Below are 20318 nucleotides of genomic sequence, written 5' to 3'. Positions count from 1 at the left end.
TGCGCTGAATTACGTTTGCGACAGCAAAGTCCGAAATCACTAAATTTTTCAATTAATTTCAAATATTTTTTAGCTACACATAAAAACTTTGCAAAAAATGGCCACCCAATCAAATCTAATAGGAAGGAGACCAGTAATCAGAAAAGCAATTCGTTAAAACCCATAACTAAGGCGAAAAAGAATATAGAAGATGTGCGCAAGGAGTTGCTACCCGACAAAAATAAAACAAATACAAACCTGAAACGATTGTTAGCGCTATCGCAAAACACAATTACACCAAATGATGCTAATAAGGTAATAAATTATAATTAAGAATTGTAATTGTTTTTTTAATAAATAAAATTACAGATTATCAAGCGGAACAACAAAGGCAAACCAATGAAGAAACCAAAGAAACCTAAAGTGCTGAAGTCAATATTCACAGAGGAAGACTTTTTGGCGTTTGAGAAAGAATATTTTCCAACGAGTAGTTAAAAGTGTAACGGTTTATTTAGTGAACAAAATTATTTAGTATTTAACAAAATTCTGGTAAATAAACGTTGTTAATGTGAAATATTAGTTAATTTGTTTAGTTAATCGGGAGGACGTCCTCTTTCCAACGATGCCCTCAGATCGCGGCGCCAAAGTAATCGGAATCGTGCCATTAATTTCATTTCAAAAGCTATTTGCTACATTTTTAATACCATACTGACAATTCACAAGGATTTGTGTGACACGTTAAGTAAATATGTGAATTTATAATAAAAAATTTGTATTTTCCACACTTGACATATGTCACTAAGACGCACATGCGCATTTCGAAATTGAGGGTTGTAAGCCCAACCAGCGCCTTCAGTTGCAATGTGTCATTTTCGGAATATCCCTGCAAATACATAAACATCAAAGTCCGGGGCGGTAGTCGGTCTGGTTGTCACTTAGTGCCGATGGAAAACGAAAGTAAAAATCAATTATTCACATAGGGTGTGAGTTGTAAAAAAATTAAAATTCGTTTGTAAAATTAAACGAAAGCTTGTGTTATTAAATTAATATGCACATATAGTTTGCATAAAACAATTTGTGAGTACAAAACAGTAAATAAAAACGCTCTTTATTACACAAAAAAAAATATGACGCTGAAGAGATTGCAAACTTACATTGAACAAAGATGGTCAAACAAAACTATTATTCCGCTAAGTGCTGTTTATTGATTTTTTGAAGAAATTAACGTAAAATTACTTTAAGACGGTTTATGAATATAATATTTTTGTAAATAACCGAGTGAGTTGCAATATTTTATATAGGTGGTTAAAGAAATAGCAAATATGATTTTAATTACAGTTAATTACTGTTACTTTCTAACAGTTATTAATATTTTTGCAAGTAGTTTCAAAATTATGGATTTAAACGCAGTATATGCTTAATAAACATTAAATATGCAAATCGTAAAAATATACACATTACTGTTAGTAAATTTTGAAGCAATATATGTATATATTTGAGTGCTGTTGCTCACTAGTAGGCTTTCGTTTGTAAAATCGATTTGCATACAGGGACCTTGTTGCAGTGAAATATGCATGTATGTATGTATGTTTCAGTGAATTACTTTAGGTCTCCAATTACCTTTTTGACAACTTATGAGCAAAGCAAATTTGATAGTGGTTGTTAATTATATATGTATGCATATTATAACATAAAATAATAATGTTTTTCTTTACGAGTATCCTAGTCGGGAAATAATTAAAAATTACTTGTACATATGTATTTATATGCACGAAAATTATCCAGATATACGATTCATCATACTTTGTCACACCATTATGACTCAAAAGCAATTTTAGACGAGGAATTGAAACAAAAATCGGTATTTATATAGGCATCGTTTATATGAAAATTAACTTTGTATACAAGAAATGCTGTAGAAATATAAATAAATAATTTTCTTAATGAAGAAAGTAAATCTAAAGAGAATTTTAATTGACAATTACAAGCCTCAACCTACACGTTTATTTAGAAAATAGTTGAAATGTAATAAATGAAACTAAAAAAAAATAAAATTTCAATCTTTCGGCAGTTATTCCATAACACTGTCTAATTTAATTTTCCCAACTAAATTACTTTCCCCACACAGATCGCGAGCGTTATGCGAGTTCCCGACATCACGTTAACAGCTGGAAATGCTGCACAATTTACGCACAACACTAACAACGTTAGCAACTCAACTACACAACAACAACAACTGACAACAACCACAGAGGAGTCCTTACACTCCTTACAACCGGCACGTAAAGAGTTAAATAAGAATGCCAATTGGCCGGTGAATGAGTTGAATGCCACGTCTACTGGTTTCTTCGATTACCTACCCAACGCCCCGTTTAGTACCACCTCTGCGTACACCTCTTCGGCCGATGAGTTTGTGCAGCGTGCACTGAGCTCTTCCCTGGCCGTGCCATTTGAATATACGAGCACAAATCCGGCATTGGTCGGCAGTAGATATGAGGAGTATTTCCAACGACAACCGCAAACACAAACTTATCTAGAGAATTACGGTGGTAATAGCAATAGTGCCTATAAGGGATTCCAGGAGGTGTATGTAAATCGCGCTGCAATCGCTTTGGATGATTACGAAAAAATCAATGTTGGTTTTAGCGTTTACTTTTTTACATATAATTACATATTATATTTATTTTGAAAAATGAATTTTTTCAGCGTACAACAAAATTCGTCAACTATAAGTCCGTTACAAATACTGCAGCACAAGAATGCGATAATTTTACCACTCGCGCTGCCAGAGATGTGAGACACAGCGATTGTCACATCGATTATAACAACGAGATGAAAACGGAAGCAAACGTTACCGTTAATGAACCGAATTCAAATCAACAGCAACCAGTTAAGTCATTGTCGGACACAGAGGAGTTTGCTGCAGGAAATGTGAATGATTCTGAAAATGATTACAATGACCAGTCCATGTTGGATTTGTGCAACGATCGAAACCATAAATCAGAAGTGGAGCAGCACAACGATGAATTAGGTAAGGTACTAACTTAACCTATAAATGTTTAACTAAATGAAAATGCAGTGAATTTGAAGGAGATTTTTTTATTTTTAATTTTAAATTAAGAATGATGTATTAGTAAAGGTGGTGAATTTGTTTAGGATTTCAATAGCAAATTGATTTGCTTCGAATGTTCACAAAGCACATTCGAAGCAAATTGAAATTTAGAGATTCATGTTTGGAGATTTGGTGTACGTTTTTCGCCATATATCTCACGGCACAATGTTCAAGAAAGATTTATGTAGTTGTAGTTATGAGTCCTATTGGACCCATCACATGATTTCATATAACTGACTTTCCATCAATCTATTTCAGATGAATATCTAACATCACCAACGTCATCGAGTGTCTCTTTGAGCACACCACAACGGTCCTACTTTCCGCGAGGTATAATCAATCCGAATTATCCTGGATTCCAGCATTTAGCGCACACACTATCCGAACATTTCATCGGTTGCACACCATCCGATTCGTATGACAGTGACATGTCCGAGTGTGAAATGGAGTTGAGCGCCGATAGTTGTGAAGAGCTGCCCAGCGAGGAGCAGCAGGCCGAGTTGAATACGAAACTGAATATCTACAATAACAATAGCAACAGCAACAGCAATAGCAGCCATAAAAGCATACAAGTCGAGCATGAGGAATCAACAGAACAGCAAGAAGCTTACACTGATGCTAACAGCAATAATGCCACCACACGGAATATAAGCAGCGAAGAGCTGCAGCAGCAACAGCAGCATCAACAAAAGCAACACAGCAAATTGGGCGCACTCATTGCCAATGAATTGCATGACAACTTACGACAATTGCTCACATTGAATGTACCCGATAATTACTCCGATGCCTATATTATAAACTCTGCGGATAATTTTGCCTTTCGTTGTGATCAGAAGTGTCGCTTAGTCGCACAAATCTCCGATGAGCGACAACAGGTGTATGGCACCACGCCAGATATTTTATTGAAAAATTCCAACTTACGTTTAGAACAGCTTTCGAAGAAGGAGAATCGCCCGGATCTGCTACGTGGCGTGAGCCCACAACCACTGCGAAAACGGACCGAAGTTGCATTTGAAGAAATTAGAGAAGTTGCGTGTCTCGACAAATCGGTAGAAAAGCGGGAAACGGAAAGAAAAGACGCACAGAGGTTCGTAGCTGGCGAGCGTCGTAGCAATGCCACAACACCAGTGCGTTCCAATGATATCGGTAGAGAAGACGGTGTTGGCTTTGGCATTACACCAGTGGATATAATTGGTGACTTCGAACAAGAGGTGGAACGAGAGTTTGGGCTGTTAGTGAGCGGTTATAGGCGTTTAGTCGAAACCAATGATGAGGCAAACGAAGACGAAGATGATGTTGGACAGCCGCAACCAATTGAGAAGGTAATAAAGACTTATGAAAGAGAAATTACAGTTTAAGTTTTCCTCTCCATGCAAATAATGGACTAATGAACCAATGAGATCTTTCCAACCTTCTACACCTTTATAATGATTCCTTTCACTCTATTGCACACTCGGGTACTCTGTTCCCGATACTTTCTTTCTCTCTGATATTTTATGAACAAGAGTACATATAAACTGGAAGGGAGCAGAGCAGACAAACTATCTCTTTCCTCATTTCTCATTCATAATCCCTTGCCATGGGTACTCGTATTTACACCTTTAAACTTCTTCGGCATTTAGTAAAGAAACCCCTTTATTTACACAGGTGTCGGATGCGATGCTCTCGAGCGCAAAGGATCTCATTGACTCTGATAAATATGTTACGGCACTAAAACAAAATAAGCAAGATGATACCACCAAAATTGAAGCGAAAACAGAAGATGCTGACAAAAGTGAAGAACACGATCCAACAGCAATGGACTTTATGGAGGACAATAATGCTGTCGATTGGTCATATGGACGTTGCGGCGATTCCGAAGAAATAAATGCATGTCATGCCAAAGAGAGAGAGCATGACAGCCAAAGGGAGCGAGATGACGTAACTGACGCAAGCACCGTTAGCAATACAAGTAGCGCACAAATGCGACCCAAATACCAAAAAGCATCTTATGATGAACGTCAGCTACCCCCCGTAGCCATTGAGTATAAGCGTTGCCAGCAAAATGCACGAAACACGCGAAAATTGGCCGGACAAAATCATGAGAAATCGGAGAAGCCTACAAAAGCGGCGGGTGGCAGCAAAATTGGGCGTAATCACTCGAAGACGGGTTTCACCAGCCGTTTCTTCACTTCGAAGCGTACCAATATGGGCGGTGTTTCGAGAAATGGCGAAGAAAATGCCAATCGTCGACGTGAGGAAGCCGAAATGCATCAATATCAACAGCTGATTAACAACAAGGAGTTAATTTTGAGCAACAGTCGCTATACGAAAATGTCCGCGTGGGCGCAGTATTTGAAGAATTCGGTGAAAAATCAAGGCGGCAAGTGCACAAGCACTGATTTGGCTTCACCAAGTGCTTTGGGTAAATTTAAAGTTTGTAGAGCGATGAGCTTTCATGTGTACGCTCAAAGTCGAAACCGTTATATCACTGTATTTTTTACAGATTTGTTTGACGCTTATAAGATTGGTGGTGATTTCGATATGGAAACCTTGCAGCAACATCTTAAACTGGCTAAAGAGATAGAGAAGAAGGTGAGTATATATAATAGAAAATAAGATTCAAGACTTAAAAATGTAATTAAAAGGTAGAAGATTATTAGTTTAAGGGCGGCACAATTTAGCAAACTAAATAGATTTCGAAAAGCTAAGAGACGTCTTAACTTTTAGTACACTTATTTTTGATGATCTGTGTTGCCTGTATTCCCGGTCACCTATTTAAATTGATGCTAAATTGGTCAATTATGATTTAATATTATAGATAGGGAAACTTTCGAAGACAAATTTAACGGCTTCAACTTAGTTAACCCAAACTAGAACAAACAAAAATAAAGCTCTTTACTCTAAAACGGAATTCGATAACGTGTAGTTTACATTTGGTCAAAGAAAAGAAGCTAGAAAGTTAATAATAATATACAGAAAGAGATTACAAGGTGGTATCAAGTACCACCGGTCCTTAGAAAACTAAAGGATAGGTTAGGTTAAAGAGCAGATCTCTGGATCAGAAAGATCCTTAAGATTCGACAAAGCGATTGGAATCTATTACGAATTTCTTGAGTCGGCTAATGTCAATTCTAGTCAATTCGCTAGGTTCGCCGGAGGTGTGCCTGCTAAGGTGTTTCAACTTCAGTCGGGCAAATTAGAGGAGGAAATACTTAGATGATTCCAACTCGCCTTCCTCCAAACAGCTTTGGCAGCTTGGATTTGCCAGGATCCCTAGTCTCACCGCATGTGTACCTATCGGAGAGTAGCCAGTAAGCACATCTATGATAGCGCCGAGATGGACCTTGCTAAGAGCGAGCAGTTCGTATATCCTTTTACGTTCCACTGCAAGCCAAAAGGAACGAGCAACTGCACAGGTGCTGGTTGCGGTCCAGCGCTTGTCGAGCTCATGCGAAGTCTGTAAGTTCAGCGCTCGAGTACAAGTGGACCATGGGCTGCCAACTCGCACAAATTGCATTGTTAATGTTGCTAGAGTACATTCTCTTGCAAGCTCATCCGCTTTACAACTGCTTCCAACGATTCTGCAGTGACTGGGTACGCACACAAGGAAGTTAAACATTCCTTAACTAGCCTGGAGCGCACTGTCATCGATTTCAACGCTAGTATTGCTGTTCTGATATAGGACTGAATAGTAGTTCTTCAGGAGTATGGGTCACATTAAAATCCGGTTTCAGTGAAACCTTTAACCCTATATGACTAACCCCGCTTTCTTAATTTCTTGTAGCCGTGATAGTACGAAACCTAACGGAGTCAAGCTTCTTTTGCTTATAGACGGCCTTTATTATCGATTTCATGACTTTAACTCGGAAGATTGTTGTCATAAATCACGCACCCACTAATTTTTTGAATAACAAGAAAATGTTTCTACTAATAGCGGTGGCTTTTGGACAGGAAATACCAAATTCCCTAGATCACGTAAGCTATTAAAGCTGATCGGGTTTGAAAAATGTCTGTCTGTCGAAACGTGAACCAAACAACTTTTAAAATTTTTAGTAACAGGGGTTTCTAAAAGTAGATAGTATCCAATGGGTTGAAAATTACAAATATCAAAGAGTGTTTTGAGTGATAAAGCTCCAGAGGCGGATAAAGATTTATAATACCTTCATTTCGTTTAATAAAATCACGTTGTGGATGACAAATAGTAGGCGTAATTCAACCTCACACCTGATAAATTTTGTATATATAGACTGTTAATAAGTTCTCCGATTTGAGCCACTAATTTTTCTCAGTGTATTTTGCCAACACAGTACAAAACGCGAGTATCTGTCAAGTACATATAATATATTTTTAATTTTTAATAACGATTTACCTGTTCACATTTTTTTGTTTTTGTTTTTGTACGGTGACTTGTGCACATGATTTGCTTTCATTTGCGAAGCTGCTGGATGGCACAACGTGTATTGGCCGCGAGCCGCCAGTCTCTTGACTAGTCAGCAAAGTGGGCAAACTGGCGCTCAGTTAGTCAGACGGACAAGACAAAACAAGCGATCAACTAAACCATTCGCAACGACTCACTGCCGACGCTGACTCCAAATTTTAGTTAAATGTATACATACAATTATACATATATACATATTTACCAGTATGTATGTATATCGAAACATATAAATTTAAGCAAAAATTATTGCTTTAGCGAATGCAGCAACTGAATCGGTTAATGTGTTTTTGTTGATTCACTTTTGTGTGTTGCTTCTGCTAAATTGATTGCTGCTGCAATAGTTGCTCTCTAGCCATCCAGCTGGTGTACAGTGGCTTGGCGCACGGTTGTGGCATGGCAGCTTAACTTTCGCAACCCCACGGCAGTGTTAACTTTGGGTTCAAAACGTCGGTTTGTTGGGTCGGTCGCTTTAACCGCGCGCTCTGTAAACGCTAGTGTGCAAGTGGCTTAGACAGTTTGGCTGCGTTGCTGGCGTGAATCATAACTGTGCTTTAGACTAACTGTGAAGTGTTGGAAGCTGATTGAAATATAAATAAGAATAATATATGCAACGATAACAATAAAAACAACAAAAATGTGAAAATATTAAAAAAAATAATCGAAACAAGTGTCTCAGCACATTTTTATTAAAAACAAGTTAAATAAATAAATGTCAAGCCAAAAGAAAGCAAAATAACTGTTTTTTTAAGCGCAATTGAAAGTGAAAAAATTGGAAAAAAAATTTAAAACATTAATTTATTGCTAAAAACCTTGTACAACACGCTTTGGAGCCATGGATTTCGATGGCGATAATGATTTTTGCTCACTGCCAGTGCCACAAAAGCGTCGACACTATAAAAAGGATTCACGTTTTGTATTCGATTTGTATACGCTGTGTTATGACGAAAACGAGAGTGTCGACACCGTTGAACTGTTCACATCCATTGTAAATAACACAGCGGCGGATAATTGGTCTGAGAAGGTCTGTTGAATGCTAAAACAAAACAAAATACAGAAATATAATGTAAAAGAAGTGAGCAAAATGAAATTAAAATTAATTACAAAAGCAAAAACAACGCGCTGTAAAGCAAAAAACATACACAATATTGCACAAAGTAAAGTCATAATGGAAAAATTAATTGATATTTTCCGAGAATCGAAAGGTATATGGAATAAATAAGCATATAAAAGTAATAGTGAAGAGCTAAATTCGCGTTTAGCTGAATATGAACACTTCTGACAAGGCAAAGCCATGCGTTTTTAGGTTAGATTAATTTAGAAAATTAGAATATGCTCCCTGTTTCTTCTTAATACACGAGGAATGGAGAGTATTCTAAATTTGTTCCCCTAATGGTTGATGAGATCGTCGGATGACAATTATATTTTTTCGACCTAACCTAATCTAAACCCTCTAAATGATAATTACAGACTTAATCCAACGATCAGCGGTTCAATTGATTCCTTGGTAAGAAGCAGCATGATCTGCATGGTGTCCCTCTTCGTCTCCACACCAGGTTTCGCTGCAGATTCTTGGAAACTATATCGAATTTCCATCCCTCCATCCACAGATTAGGATTGCATGCACGTATGAGTTGCATTTTCTGGTCTGTCTGCGATGGTATAGCCCAGATCTAGACCCTAGACCTTAAACGGGTTGGGATGTCCTCCTTGTCGACCGCTACCAGCTTTACTCCGGTGCATACTTTGCCAACTTTGGCTGTAGCGGCTTTATATATGTAGTTGGGCGGTTACATCAGCGATCATACCCCGACATTTGTCTTTGGCCTTTTCGCTTACGTCTTAGCCTTTTTAGTAGACCTTTGTCTTTTTAACGCTGTTTCTGGCGGTTTATATTTAATTTGTGAGCTTCTCTTTGGTTGGCGGTGTAAAATGTACCATTCTAAGTAGGTATACTCCGTATACTTACCTTTTTCGGGTCCTCGACCTTAATAATAAGTCATTCTTTGACGAATGCACTTCCAGCTACTTCACCTATGAGATCTCCCTTCGCCTTTTCTTAGTAGCCTAATCCTGGCTACAAGGCTTGGCTCCGGTTGTGTGTTGGGGTGTTGTCGTTGGCTTCTTGGTGGTAGGTGTAGCTGCACCTCCTGTACCTTTGCCTCTATACCAAGCTTAGCGTCTGTCTTTAAGTTCTTCGTTCTAGAAATCGTTTTAAACGTTGCACTCTTCAGGTTTTTTGAAAACCGATTTTTTATTTAACCGAATTCATATATTCGATACACGAGTGTGGGGAAAGCAGGTCCGTTTGAACATAGCTCCCTCTACGCAAGAGGGCGCCAGGCATCTGTAAGCTTCGATCGAGACTGGGCTATTTAAGGACCAGGTTGAACCAGGCATCCGTAAGCTTCGATCGAGACTGGGCTGTTTAAGGACCCCCATCCAGGTTAAACATTGGCACGTATCGCACGACACCTTGATCTAGTCCTACTCCATGGTATGAATGCTGTGTTATTGAGGAGCAACTAACACTCAACGATACAGTAATACCTTGGCAAGAAACCGGCCGACTGCATCTTGGAGAACTGTTTCTAGTTCGCCCTGCTACTGTCGCGACACTGAGGCATCTATTACCAGTCGGCACCGTGGAGGCCGATTTTGCCGATCGTTAGGATACGTTACAAATTCTATATCTGAGGCACAATTAAAGCTGGGTTTTATTTCGTGATCTTTATTTATGCTAGATTTATAAATATGAAAGAAGCTCCTAAGCTTCCCAGCACGTCCATATATAAATAAAATGTATGCACAGATACGCTTTACATATATATATTTGGTCCTGTAACTCTTATAAGGATTATAGCAACACAATGAAACAATTCCTGTAACATGTCATACTGTTTAGTTTGCACCACTTGTTCCTGTTGATTTTAAGTCAGCCTTTTCAATATATGAGTTGCAGAATGAGCTTCTGTTCTGGCAGGTTCGAATCAAAAAATCGAACGAAATGCTGAATATTCCGTCTCCAACTTCCGAACAAAAATATTTATTGATTATCGCTTGTAAGTCTTTAATAAAGCTAATTTCTGATTAGGGCTTACTTACAATAGTATTTAGCTTAGATCGTTTATTTTGGATTCAATTAAATAGAATATTTAAAAGTTTCAACACTTTTTTTCAAACAATTTTTTATAGCAGTTTATATCAGTCTTTCCTTGGTCACCAGGTTAGACACACAGCAATTAATTTTGAAAATAAAATATTTACAATTTTATTTTTATTGGGTGTTTCTTATCTTCAATATGGTGGCCAAGTGCTAATATTAATATTTTGACTCGAAATAAATGGCTTAACTAATGGAGCGTTATGTCGAACATTATATCGATTGGGGACTATTTTGTAGACGCATGAATAAATTTTTTTTTCAAAAAACCAAAAAAACCGTTTTTTTGTTATTTTTTAACACACCTGATATGTACCTAGACAGACTCAGATAGTAAAGAGGGCAACATGTACTTCACGGTTTCTCGTTGATTTTAGTTTATTCGACAGTTCCCTTGTATAATCTAATCTTCGGAATGTGTATAGTTTATATTATTTTTTAATAAAATACCAGACGAGTCAAGAACTTCAAAATTAAAAAAATTTGCAATGATCATAATCGCTAGACGATTTGTTTATTCGATTCGCCACTCTCTGATATAAATAATAAAATATTAAAAGTTATGCTATCGATGAACAATTAAAAAAAAACAAGAGATTTCGTTTTTTACCTCACACAACTCTTCAATAGCGAAGCTAGTAGTAAATAGCTGATAACTGTAACATATGAGATTTATGTAGTGCTTCTTTTATAGCTATCTTCTTCGCAATTTTGAAGAGAGAAAACTTAATATTTTTTCAAATTTCCTTTTCAATTCGCAACGGTGAAATATTTGCAATAAAGTGCAACTTTCGTTCGGTAAATAAATAAATACACACATACTATGTACACGTATAAGAATGCTTGTCGTTTGTGGGTTAAGCCGACATTGAATTGGGAAGTCATGCTGAACGAAAAGTGTGCTAGCAACCGAACAAGTTCGTATGTATTTACAAAAGTAACAGTATTAAATATTTGTTGTTATTGTACATAAAAAAACTATATTTTTTTACTACCGCATGTAATTATGTATCTTTCATCAAGGTGAAGAGGAAAATCTATGCTTCTATGTATCTACAATATTCTTAAAAAAAATAAAAAAAAAATAGAATATTTTGAGATTACCTTTTGATTTATAATTAGTTCAAATTAATTACACTTGATGATTTATTCTTTTATTTTGTATGAAGTCGAAGTCTACCACATTTCAGGGTCAATAATTATGTTTTGTATTTCTACCAACTTGTCTCTGCACAGTGGGTCTGGCAAGACACAGCTTTACTCAAAAAATACCATTCTATTGCCTTTCGCTAATTAGTATTTTGAAGTACTAAGTAAGGAAAATGAAATAATAGTCGCTCCCTAACTTCTATTGCTAAATCATATTGCCGTTATTCCTTAACTAATAAGGATTTCATCATATTCATAGTCTTCTTCTTCTTTGGTACTACAAGCGTGAGTCGGTCTGGGCCGAGAACACAAAACTTCGCCCGTTGCCTCTAACCTTTTCGAATTCACGCCAGTTTTACATCCAAAATGCAGACAGGTCCCTATGCACTTAGTCCTTCTATTAAATGCGTGGGCGCCCTTGCTTCCGTTGTGTACCCATGGGTTCCGAATCGAATGATCTTTTCCCTGGAGCATCGTTTTCTATACGTTCAACATGACCTAACCAGCGCAATCGTTGTATTTTTTTATGCTTAAGTTGTCGGTCATAGATCTCATACAGTCCATCTTCTATCGAATGCTCCAAGTAACTTCTCATCGCGTGTTGTCATCACTTTATTTACACCCCTATATTCATAATAAATAATTTTAATATCAAGAGTTGAAAAATATCTAAAGGGGTTTTCAATAAGAGTGCTAAAACGTTTAAATAAAACCAAAACGGTTTAGGATATCAATGAAATTCTTTATTCCTGTGAAAGTAGATTCGATGCCATTATGTATGGATATCGATTTCTTTTGCATGGCCACCACGGTCAGAAGTAGAAGTCCAGACGCTGCTCCCAATATTCTACAGCGGCCCAAATATATTCGGTTACCATTGAGCGATAGCGATTCCCACTCACAGTAACGTGCCGGTCTTGATCATCACGGAAGAAGTACGGCCCAATGACTCTGTCTGCTCATAAACGGCAGATAATTTCCACTGAGGTAATCTGGCAAACCTTTTATGACTAAAGAAAGTTTTATAACAAAAGAAGCTACAAAGACTTTCTACGACTCATCACAGTTCAAAAGGAAGGAAGTAGAATCGGTTTCGATCTCTCGCTGAACTTACATGAAGATCGGTTTTTCAGAAATAGAAAGCGAGTAAACAAAAGATACTTATAGCTTCTCCGGTACAGAAAATCTTGATGATCATTTTCGAAGACTGATATTCTAATGTTTTATTTGGTTTATATAACAATACTATCTATCTCTCTCTTTTATATTTTTTACATTATTGGTCGGTTCGTTTGAACCATACTCCTTTTAATATAAAACTTATTTTATTTAATTACTAGCAGACCCGGCCACACGTTTTTGTGGTTAAGGCATACATTAAATTAGTAAATCTTTCAATGCATAGAAAAAATGCTTACTCATAAAGACGAAAACGTTATAACCGATAAATTTTAAAATGATTGATAGACATTATTGTAGATCTGTGTTAAGCGTAAATCATCATAATTAGTAAAACTTTGATTTTTTAATCGTATATTGGAGAAAGCAAATGACCAAATTTTATAGTTGGCTTTATCTTGGCTTTGGTGACGATATTGATTACCTTCTTCACAGACAGACTTGTTCTTTTGCAAAGTTTGATGTTGATTTATGTTACGCAGCATGATGACAACTCACACTACTTTTAATTGCAAGTGAGTGGGGATAGTCCAGCAATTTAAAATAGTCTGTGGGATAATTGACTACGTTATCCTGATTTGTAGCTGTGTCAACTCTCCTTTAACGACATTCTAAATTGTCGCATTAAGATCAAAGAGATTCTTGTTTTTTTTTACCACCAATATAGGTCAATCAATCAGCCATTTATGTTTATCATATTATGTTTCATGTCAGGAAAAACACGATGAATAAGCTCCTCTTTCGAGGCCATGAAGTGACAGAAACCCGTTAAAAATGTTATTAATCCATCGAGGTGTCAACTGCGTCGATACCATTTTCAACTATTTCTACAATCGCAGTATGATATTGTTGGAAAAACACTCGTATGTTATTTGTTAATTGGCGATTCTTTATGTGTCGCCACAAATGAGATGATTTTAGGAATGTGATTAGTTCGTCAGCAACAGTTGATCCAGGAATATTCTGGCAAAAATCACCTGCCCACAGAATCATGGCTTCACCAAAAATATTTTCGTTGTCGCGTAAATCTTTTAAAGTCCTGTGCAGTACCTCCAGCGACTTGAATATCTGGAAAATCTTCTTTATAGCTCTTTTTTTTGGCGATTTTGCAGACTGGTATTTCGTTGATTTGCAATTTAGGAGTAATTTCAAGGCCGAATTGCCGTTTGTCTGACTACTAACAGGTGCCAAGTTGACCCTATTCCCATTATAACTGGGCGTTGATGAGTGAAATCGGTTCAGGAATTACCTCAACCCTCATGTACAATATATGCTGATTTTCGTTATTCTATTGGACTTTATTTCAAATTGTGTGTATATGTCTCAATGTGTCAATAAATTGCGGGAGTATAAATGTTCGGTTGCCTTTCCCTACTTGTTTTGGGCTATCGACACAGCCTTATACAATTGAACAAAGCAACAATGACAACTTTCAAAATATTATTATTTTTTGTTTTTTTTTTTTTATAATTTTGTTGTCAATTCAAATAAAATCATATTCTTGTTATCTTCCTCACAATTTTTCGATATATACTTACTTTCTAATCCTTCCCTGACCTTCCATAAATATTTCAAAACTAAAATTAGCCAGATCGGTTTGGCCCTTCTCGACTTTTTTCGAAACTAACGACACAAATTGTTTGTATGGGGTTTGTATTGTGGATTTAAGACTTTTTCAGGCAATTTTTCTAATTTTTCTCTCCGTAAGAACCATCCCGGTACCTCTAAAAACATTCTAAACAAAGAATTTGCGAAATCGGTTCAGCGGTTCTCGAGTTATGCGCTTAGCAACACATTTTGCGATTCATTTTTATATAATAGAATAGTTATGTAACATATATACGTACATATATATATTTATATACATATTGTATGAATGTATATATATATGTACATATGTATATTTGAACAAGCCCTAAATCAAATTACTTAACTACCCTCAGAACCAGATGCTTATACACCTTCTCGTATACATACACACTTTCGATATTTCTTAAGAATATTGAGTACTTCCTTCTAGCTCTTTGCGCTAAGGAACTTAATAAAACGAAGGAAATCGCTTCGCGATCTTGATTGAAGAAATACAGTTACAAAGAAGAACATCTGTTCCAGGCGCACCCCTGGTGGCAACCTACCTGCATACATACTTGCATATGCCTATGCACTATGTTTGTTTGGCTGTGTGTTTGTAAGCATAAGATCGGGGTAGATTTCAGAAGAGCCTTTAGAGGAGAAGATTTCTGTCTCCATACACACATACACGCTCATATGAGTGCAACATCAAGTACCTGTATGAATGTGTTTGTACCGCAATGTAGATTTATATGTATGTGTGAACCTTCTTTTGGCAGGGGGTCTAGGCGGCATCGGCATGTGCACCAGTAAATAAATAAATCAGTATCAAAACGAATGTGTGCATGAACAGCAGGAAGATCCTTGCAAGCAAAACATTATAAAACGCTTCTTATTTTGTGTTCTCCGCTGTTTATTTCTTTAAATTAATTAGTGTTTTTGTTGTAAATTTTGCAAAAATGTTGGATAAATTAATATTTGGTATTAAGTGTAAATTTAACGGTTTTAAAAAATATCACAAATGCGCGCAAGCCGACAGTGACGTAGTGGATGGTGCCGCCTGGATGTTTCCGCGCGTTTATCGGCCCACAACAACAACGGCTACAAAGTTCATAGAACTCTCACAGTTTACCACACATATCGAGCCGGAGTTTCTCTTCGATGTGCTGGATAAATTTGGCCGAGTAACCGATCCAAATGTCGCCGAGTGCAAGCGCTATAGTGTAGGTTTATTGAAAGAACTTTGTATTTCCCTCGAAATAGCTTAGTTGTTGTGATTAATAGAAAGTAAGAATGTAGAGTGAGTCGTGGATATTATATGAGAATGGATAAACTAATAGAAAGTACAGATAGATATTTAAAATACATAAATTGAAACAAAGGCCCAAGGGTGCTCAAAGGAATGTGGAACTTTATATAATATTTTTAAAATATTTTTTCATATCTGCTAAAATTAAGCAACTTTACAAATGTCTTTATTCTCTCATCTCACATTTGTGCTTACTTGATCCATATACATATATATTACACATTCGTTCATTTCCGTTTATAAACAAATGACAGTTATTTATAACAGCTGATTGACGTTATATCTTTAAGCAAGTCAACTAGGGATTAAATCAAATGTTGGTCCTTTGTGCCAACCGAACACTCCTGGCGGATCTCAAAGATCCTATTGATTCGACAAAGCGTTTGTGCTCTATTATAAAGCTCTTAAGTCGGCTAATGTCGATTACATTCACTTCGTTGGGTTCGCCGAAGATGTGCCTACCGAGGTGTTTTAACCTTAGTCAGGTGAATGCAGGACATTGAAGGAGCAAGTGCTTGGATGATTCCGCATCGTCTTCCCCCAAGCAGCTTTGGTAACTAGCGTCTTAGGGAACAAATCAAAGATGAATTACCAGTGATTTCGGTGTCTTATATTCGACAAAACTACCCGCAACTTCCATTCCCTTCTTTACTCATAGCCATAGCTCTTAGTCTGTATGGACAACTTTTACATGTAGTTCTACATAGAGCAATACATAATTAAGAAAGACAAAAACGTTCTCTTAGAAATAAAGCTCTTGAAAATAATATCACTTATAAGCGAAGTTTCCTAACAAATTTGGAAACCCATACATTTCAGATATTTCCTTTTATTTTTACTTTGTTTCCGTCGAACTAATATATATTTGCTTCCAATTTCAGCGTCGCAGCGATCGCGAAGAAATACGCCGTCGTTTGGCCATGGGTTCGGAGGAACACAGTCAGGAAACAAAGGAACGAAATACTTGGAAGACGGGCATACAGTCAAGATTAGCAAGTAAGCAGATTTTTCATGCCAATTTCAATACCTTTTATTAACAACAAAATGAAATTACAGACGCACAGTTGGGTCGCTTAAATGATCCGTCGTCGGATACAGAAAGCCATAGCTCAGACTCAGAGACGTGCCCGAAGTTATCCAAAACCAAGCATGTCGACAATGTGAGTGCACTTAACATTTCGCTGGCCGATAAACCCACCTACCCATATGCTGGTAGTGGACATGCCTCGATTTCGTCACTCAGCTCTGCAGCAACGGCCAACAAATATCAAACACAACAACACATGCAACGGCCACCACAGAACAACAAACAACAGAGTTTCCAAACGAGACTGTCGGCATTCAGTAGCGAAGATTTGGAATGTGACTTCTTTACCAAGCAAGCCAAACTACAAATTGAAGCGCGTATGGCATTGGCGCAAGCCAAAGAGATGGCACACATGCAAATGGAGGTAAGTTGGGAGTTTAAGCTAATATAATATATAATTTATACTCATTGAGTGCCACTTTTATTGAAGATTGAGCGACAAAACCGACGCGTCTCACCGATTACCGATATCATACGCGTTTCGCTGCGTAAAGTGGGCGTGCAAATGACCGCCGATAAACGTCGGGTCTCACGACAAATGCTAACCGATATGAATATAGCGCAGCTCCAAATACTTGTCAATAGTCTGCATACACATATTGAAGAGCTTAATGAGTCACTAGTGCATAATCTAATGGAACGAGATGATCTGCATGTCTCACAAGACTCCATGTTGGTGGATATTGAAGAGCTTACGCGATATATGTAAGTAGTTGGTAGAAAGTATATGTTGAAGGGTTTATAACTGGAAGTAGAAGGCGACTGTCCTTGAACAGATAAAGGGGTTTTCAATAAGAGAGGTACAAAAGTTTGGGATATCAAGGAAATTATTTATTCCTGTAAAAGTACATTCGATGCCTTTCATTCCTGCGATTTCACGAGCTGCAATTTTGCGCAGTTCATCAATCGTCGCTGGCTTGTTGGCATATATCATAGACTTGACGTAGTCCCTCAGGAAATAGTCTAACGACGTCAAATCGAACGACCGAGGCGATCAATGACTGGGCGATTTCGTGAGATAACACGTTCACCAAACTTGGTTTTCAATACATCGATTGTGATATTCGCTGTGTGGCTTGTGGCGCCGTCCTGTTGGAACCACATATTATCCAAGTCCATATCATCCAATTCGGGCCAAAAATATTCGGTTATCATTTAGCGGTAGCGATTCCCATTCCCAATGACGCCGCCGGACCATAAACCGCACCAAATCGTAATTATTAACCATTCAGCCAGAAATGAGCCTCATCGCTGAAGACGATTTTTCGATGAAAATCCGGATCATTTTCAAGTTGTTGCTCAGCCCAATTCACGAACATACGACGATTCTGGTGGTCAAGCGGCTTCAGTTCTTGCGACTTTTAATAATTTCGACTCGTTGTTTGCACGTATATCTTTCCATGATGAAATGCCAAACCTTACTGAAGAGAAATGTCAAAAGAGCGGAAAAATTTGGCGTTGTTTGCTGTCCCTATCGGTCTTCTTTTGTAGCCTCAATTAAAAAAAAAACTTTAAATGAAATTACTATAAGTTGAGCTTGGATTTTCTTATGTCATTCCTATGAACTTTTTGTCTAATTTGAGGGTTCTTCCCTCCAATGAGTTAAGTACTCCCCACTAAACACTTTCCTTTTCCTTATTCCAGTTATATTCCCCAGTTTTAAACTTGTTGTTGAATTTTACTTAAATAACCTCAATTTTTCTTTACAGTGGAGCTAACGAGCATCTTGCACAACGGTATAAAAACCAAAATCCCTACAATCACAACTAAAGCCATAGACATACATACATACATACAAAGAAATAATCATAAATGTATACTAATATACTCATACTAGTGTGGTCTTGGAAAGCAATGGTTAGAAAACTAAAGATGAAACAAAGCAAATGATAAATAAATTAAAGTTATATTTAATTATATACTTATAGTTACATACACACATACCAACATACATACATACTTATATATAAATAATTAAATAAAAGGCAAATAAATACTCTCAAAATTTAATTGTATTATATTTGAAATATAAAAAAATATATTGAAACAAGTTCGAGGTTCAGAGTTGATATTTGAATTTAATAAAAATTATATGCATACACACACACTTATACACCCATACACCATACAAGAGAGGTTACAATTAAACGCAAATTCACACAACTGCATACATAACATTAGAAGAAATATATATATATATATATATATATATTTACAAACAGTTATTTAAAAAAATTATTTAACAACTTTTTCACCCCGAAAATACCGTTATATACCAAATTATAACAGTTATGTATTTGAACAATCCAAACAAACAAATATACATACAAACAAACATATGCTACATATCTTTACCAACTTCTTGTTACTGAATCTTAAAGGAATTTCTCAACTACTAAAACAACAACAACAGTTAAAAACAAATTTAAACTGCAATGAATGAATGAAAATTAAAATAAAAACTTTAATAAAATATTGCATACTACACATATTAACTAGAACCTGCATTAATGTTATGTAAGCATACGTACTACATACAAACATATAAACCTACATAGTTCACTTAATTTCACAATACGATAAAAAGGAGATAAATAAAAAAATAAAAAAAGTACATAAAAACCAAAACAATTTGCGGTGACAATTATTTAAATAATTTTTAGCATAGGAAACTCATCAAAGAGTGATGTATATTTCACGATCTCTCTTGTTACCGCGACGATTCCATGGTATTAATGGTCTTTGATTCATTAAAATTTGGAGTGTGTTGAATCGAACCGACAAATGGCATAATTCAAAGAAACTGGTATAATCAAAACGATACAACAAGCGGTTATTTCGCTTTAAGGAGTTAACAGAGGTATTGGCAAGTATTAAATTCTAAGGATTAACTTTGTTTAACAAGAGAACAGAGATTGTAGCTAAACAAATTTGTAGGCAATTCTCAAAGTCGGTTATTATATCTTTTAGCAATGAATCACTTGTATCATCTGTGGGATATTGAGTTTCTGTGATTATCGAGGGCGAATGATTCTGATTAAAGCTAAGGTTTTATATGTTACGGATTTACGAGATGACTATTATATCTTATATCTTATTTGTTAATATAAAAGATAATCTGTCTTATCCGAAATGAAAAGAAAGCAGCAATCGACTGATTAACTGTCTGTTATATAGAAGGAAAATTGTCTTAGCGTTCGACATTTGGCGTGGAATATCAAGCTTATAAGTGAATTTCTAATTTAAAAAACGCTAAGTAAAATCCACTTTAGAATATATATCGCACAGACTCTTAGAGATTTTAGTGCTACCGAAAAGTAAGATTTTAGAAAAAGAAGAAAAATATCCTCT

General features: G+C 36.5%; 1 protein-coding gene and 1 long non-coding RNA gene across 8 annotated transcripts; one reads left to right on the top strand and one right to left on the bottom strand.

The window, feature by feature from the left end:
• Window positions 1-392: 392 nt before the first annotated feature.
• Schip1_1 (uncharacterized) lies at window positions 393-19269 on the top strand. Of its 7 annotated transcripts, none has more exons than XM_054227026.1 (10): window positions 393-528; window positions 2108-2614; window positions 2686-3010; window positions 3350-4413; window positions 4739-5495; window positions 5577-5665; window positions 16762-16876; window positions 16937-17331; window positions 17398-17672; window positions 18677-19269. In XM_054227026.1, exons 2-10 carry the CDS (start codon window positions 2120-2122, stop codon window positions 18735-18737), a joined length of 3576 nt encoding a protein of 1191 aa, XP_054083001.1. In that variant the 5' UTR covers window positions 393-528; window positions 2108-2119; the 3' UTR covers window positions 18738-19269. The 7 variants fall into 7 exon arrangements, with proteins under 7 accessions (XP_054083001.1, XP_054083003.1, XP_054083002.1 ...); XM_054227028.1 differs by lacking the exon at window positions 393-528 and adding an exon at window positions 540-716; XM_054227027.1 differs by lacking the exon at window positions 393-528 and adding an exon at window positions 540-721.
• LOC128920212 (uncharacterized) lies at window positions 471-1389 on the bottom strand. The gene is made up of 2 exons (XR_008470329.1): window positions 1134-1389; window positions 471-913 (listed from the first exon to the last, which is right to left on the bottom strand). It is a non-coding gene; the product is annotated as an uncharacterized LOC128920212 (long non-coding RNA).
• Window positions 19270-20318: the final 1049 nt, after the last annotated feature.

This window comes from Zeugodacus cucurbitae, chromosome 3 (assembly GCF_028554725.1).
Source record: "Zeugodacus cucurbitae isolate PBARC_wt_2022May chromosome 3, idZeuCucr1.2, whole genome shotgun sequence".
Lineage (NCBI taxonomy): Eukaryota > Metazoa > Arthropoda > Insecta > Diptera > Tephritidae > Zeugodacus > Zeugodacus cucurbitae.
This window is presented reverse-complemented; position numbering and strand designations above follow the sequence as displayed.

Bases quoted from the DNA above. Each gene is read 5' to 3' on its own strand.
- Schip1_1 (XM_054227026.1), top strand. From the start codon at position 2,120: ATGCGAGTTCCCGACATCACGTTAACAGCTGGAAATGCTGCACAATTT. The intron at 3,011-3,349 runs GTAAGGTACTAA...AATCTATTTCAG, and splicing joins GCAGCACAACGATGAATTAG to ATGAATATCTAACATCACCA. The intron at 4,414-4,738 runs GTAATAAAGACT...TTATTTACACAG, and splicing joins AGCCGCAACCAATTGAGAAG to GTGTCGGATGCGATGCTCTC.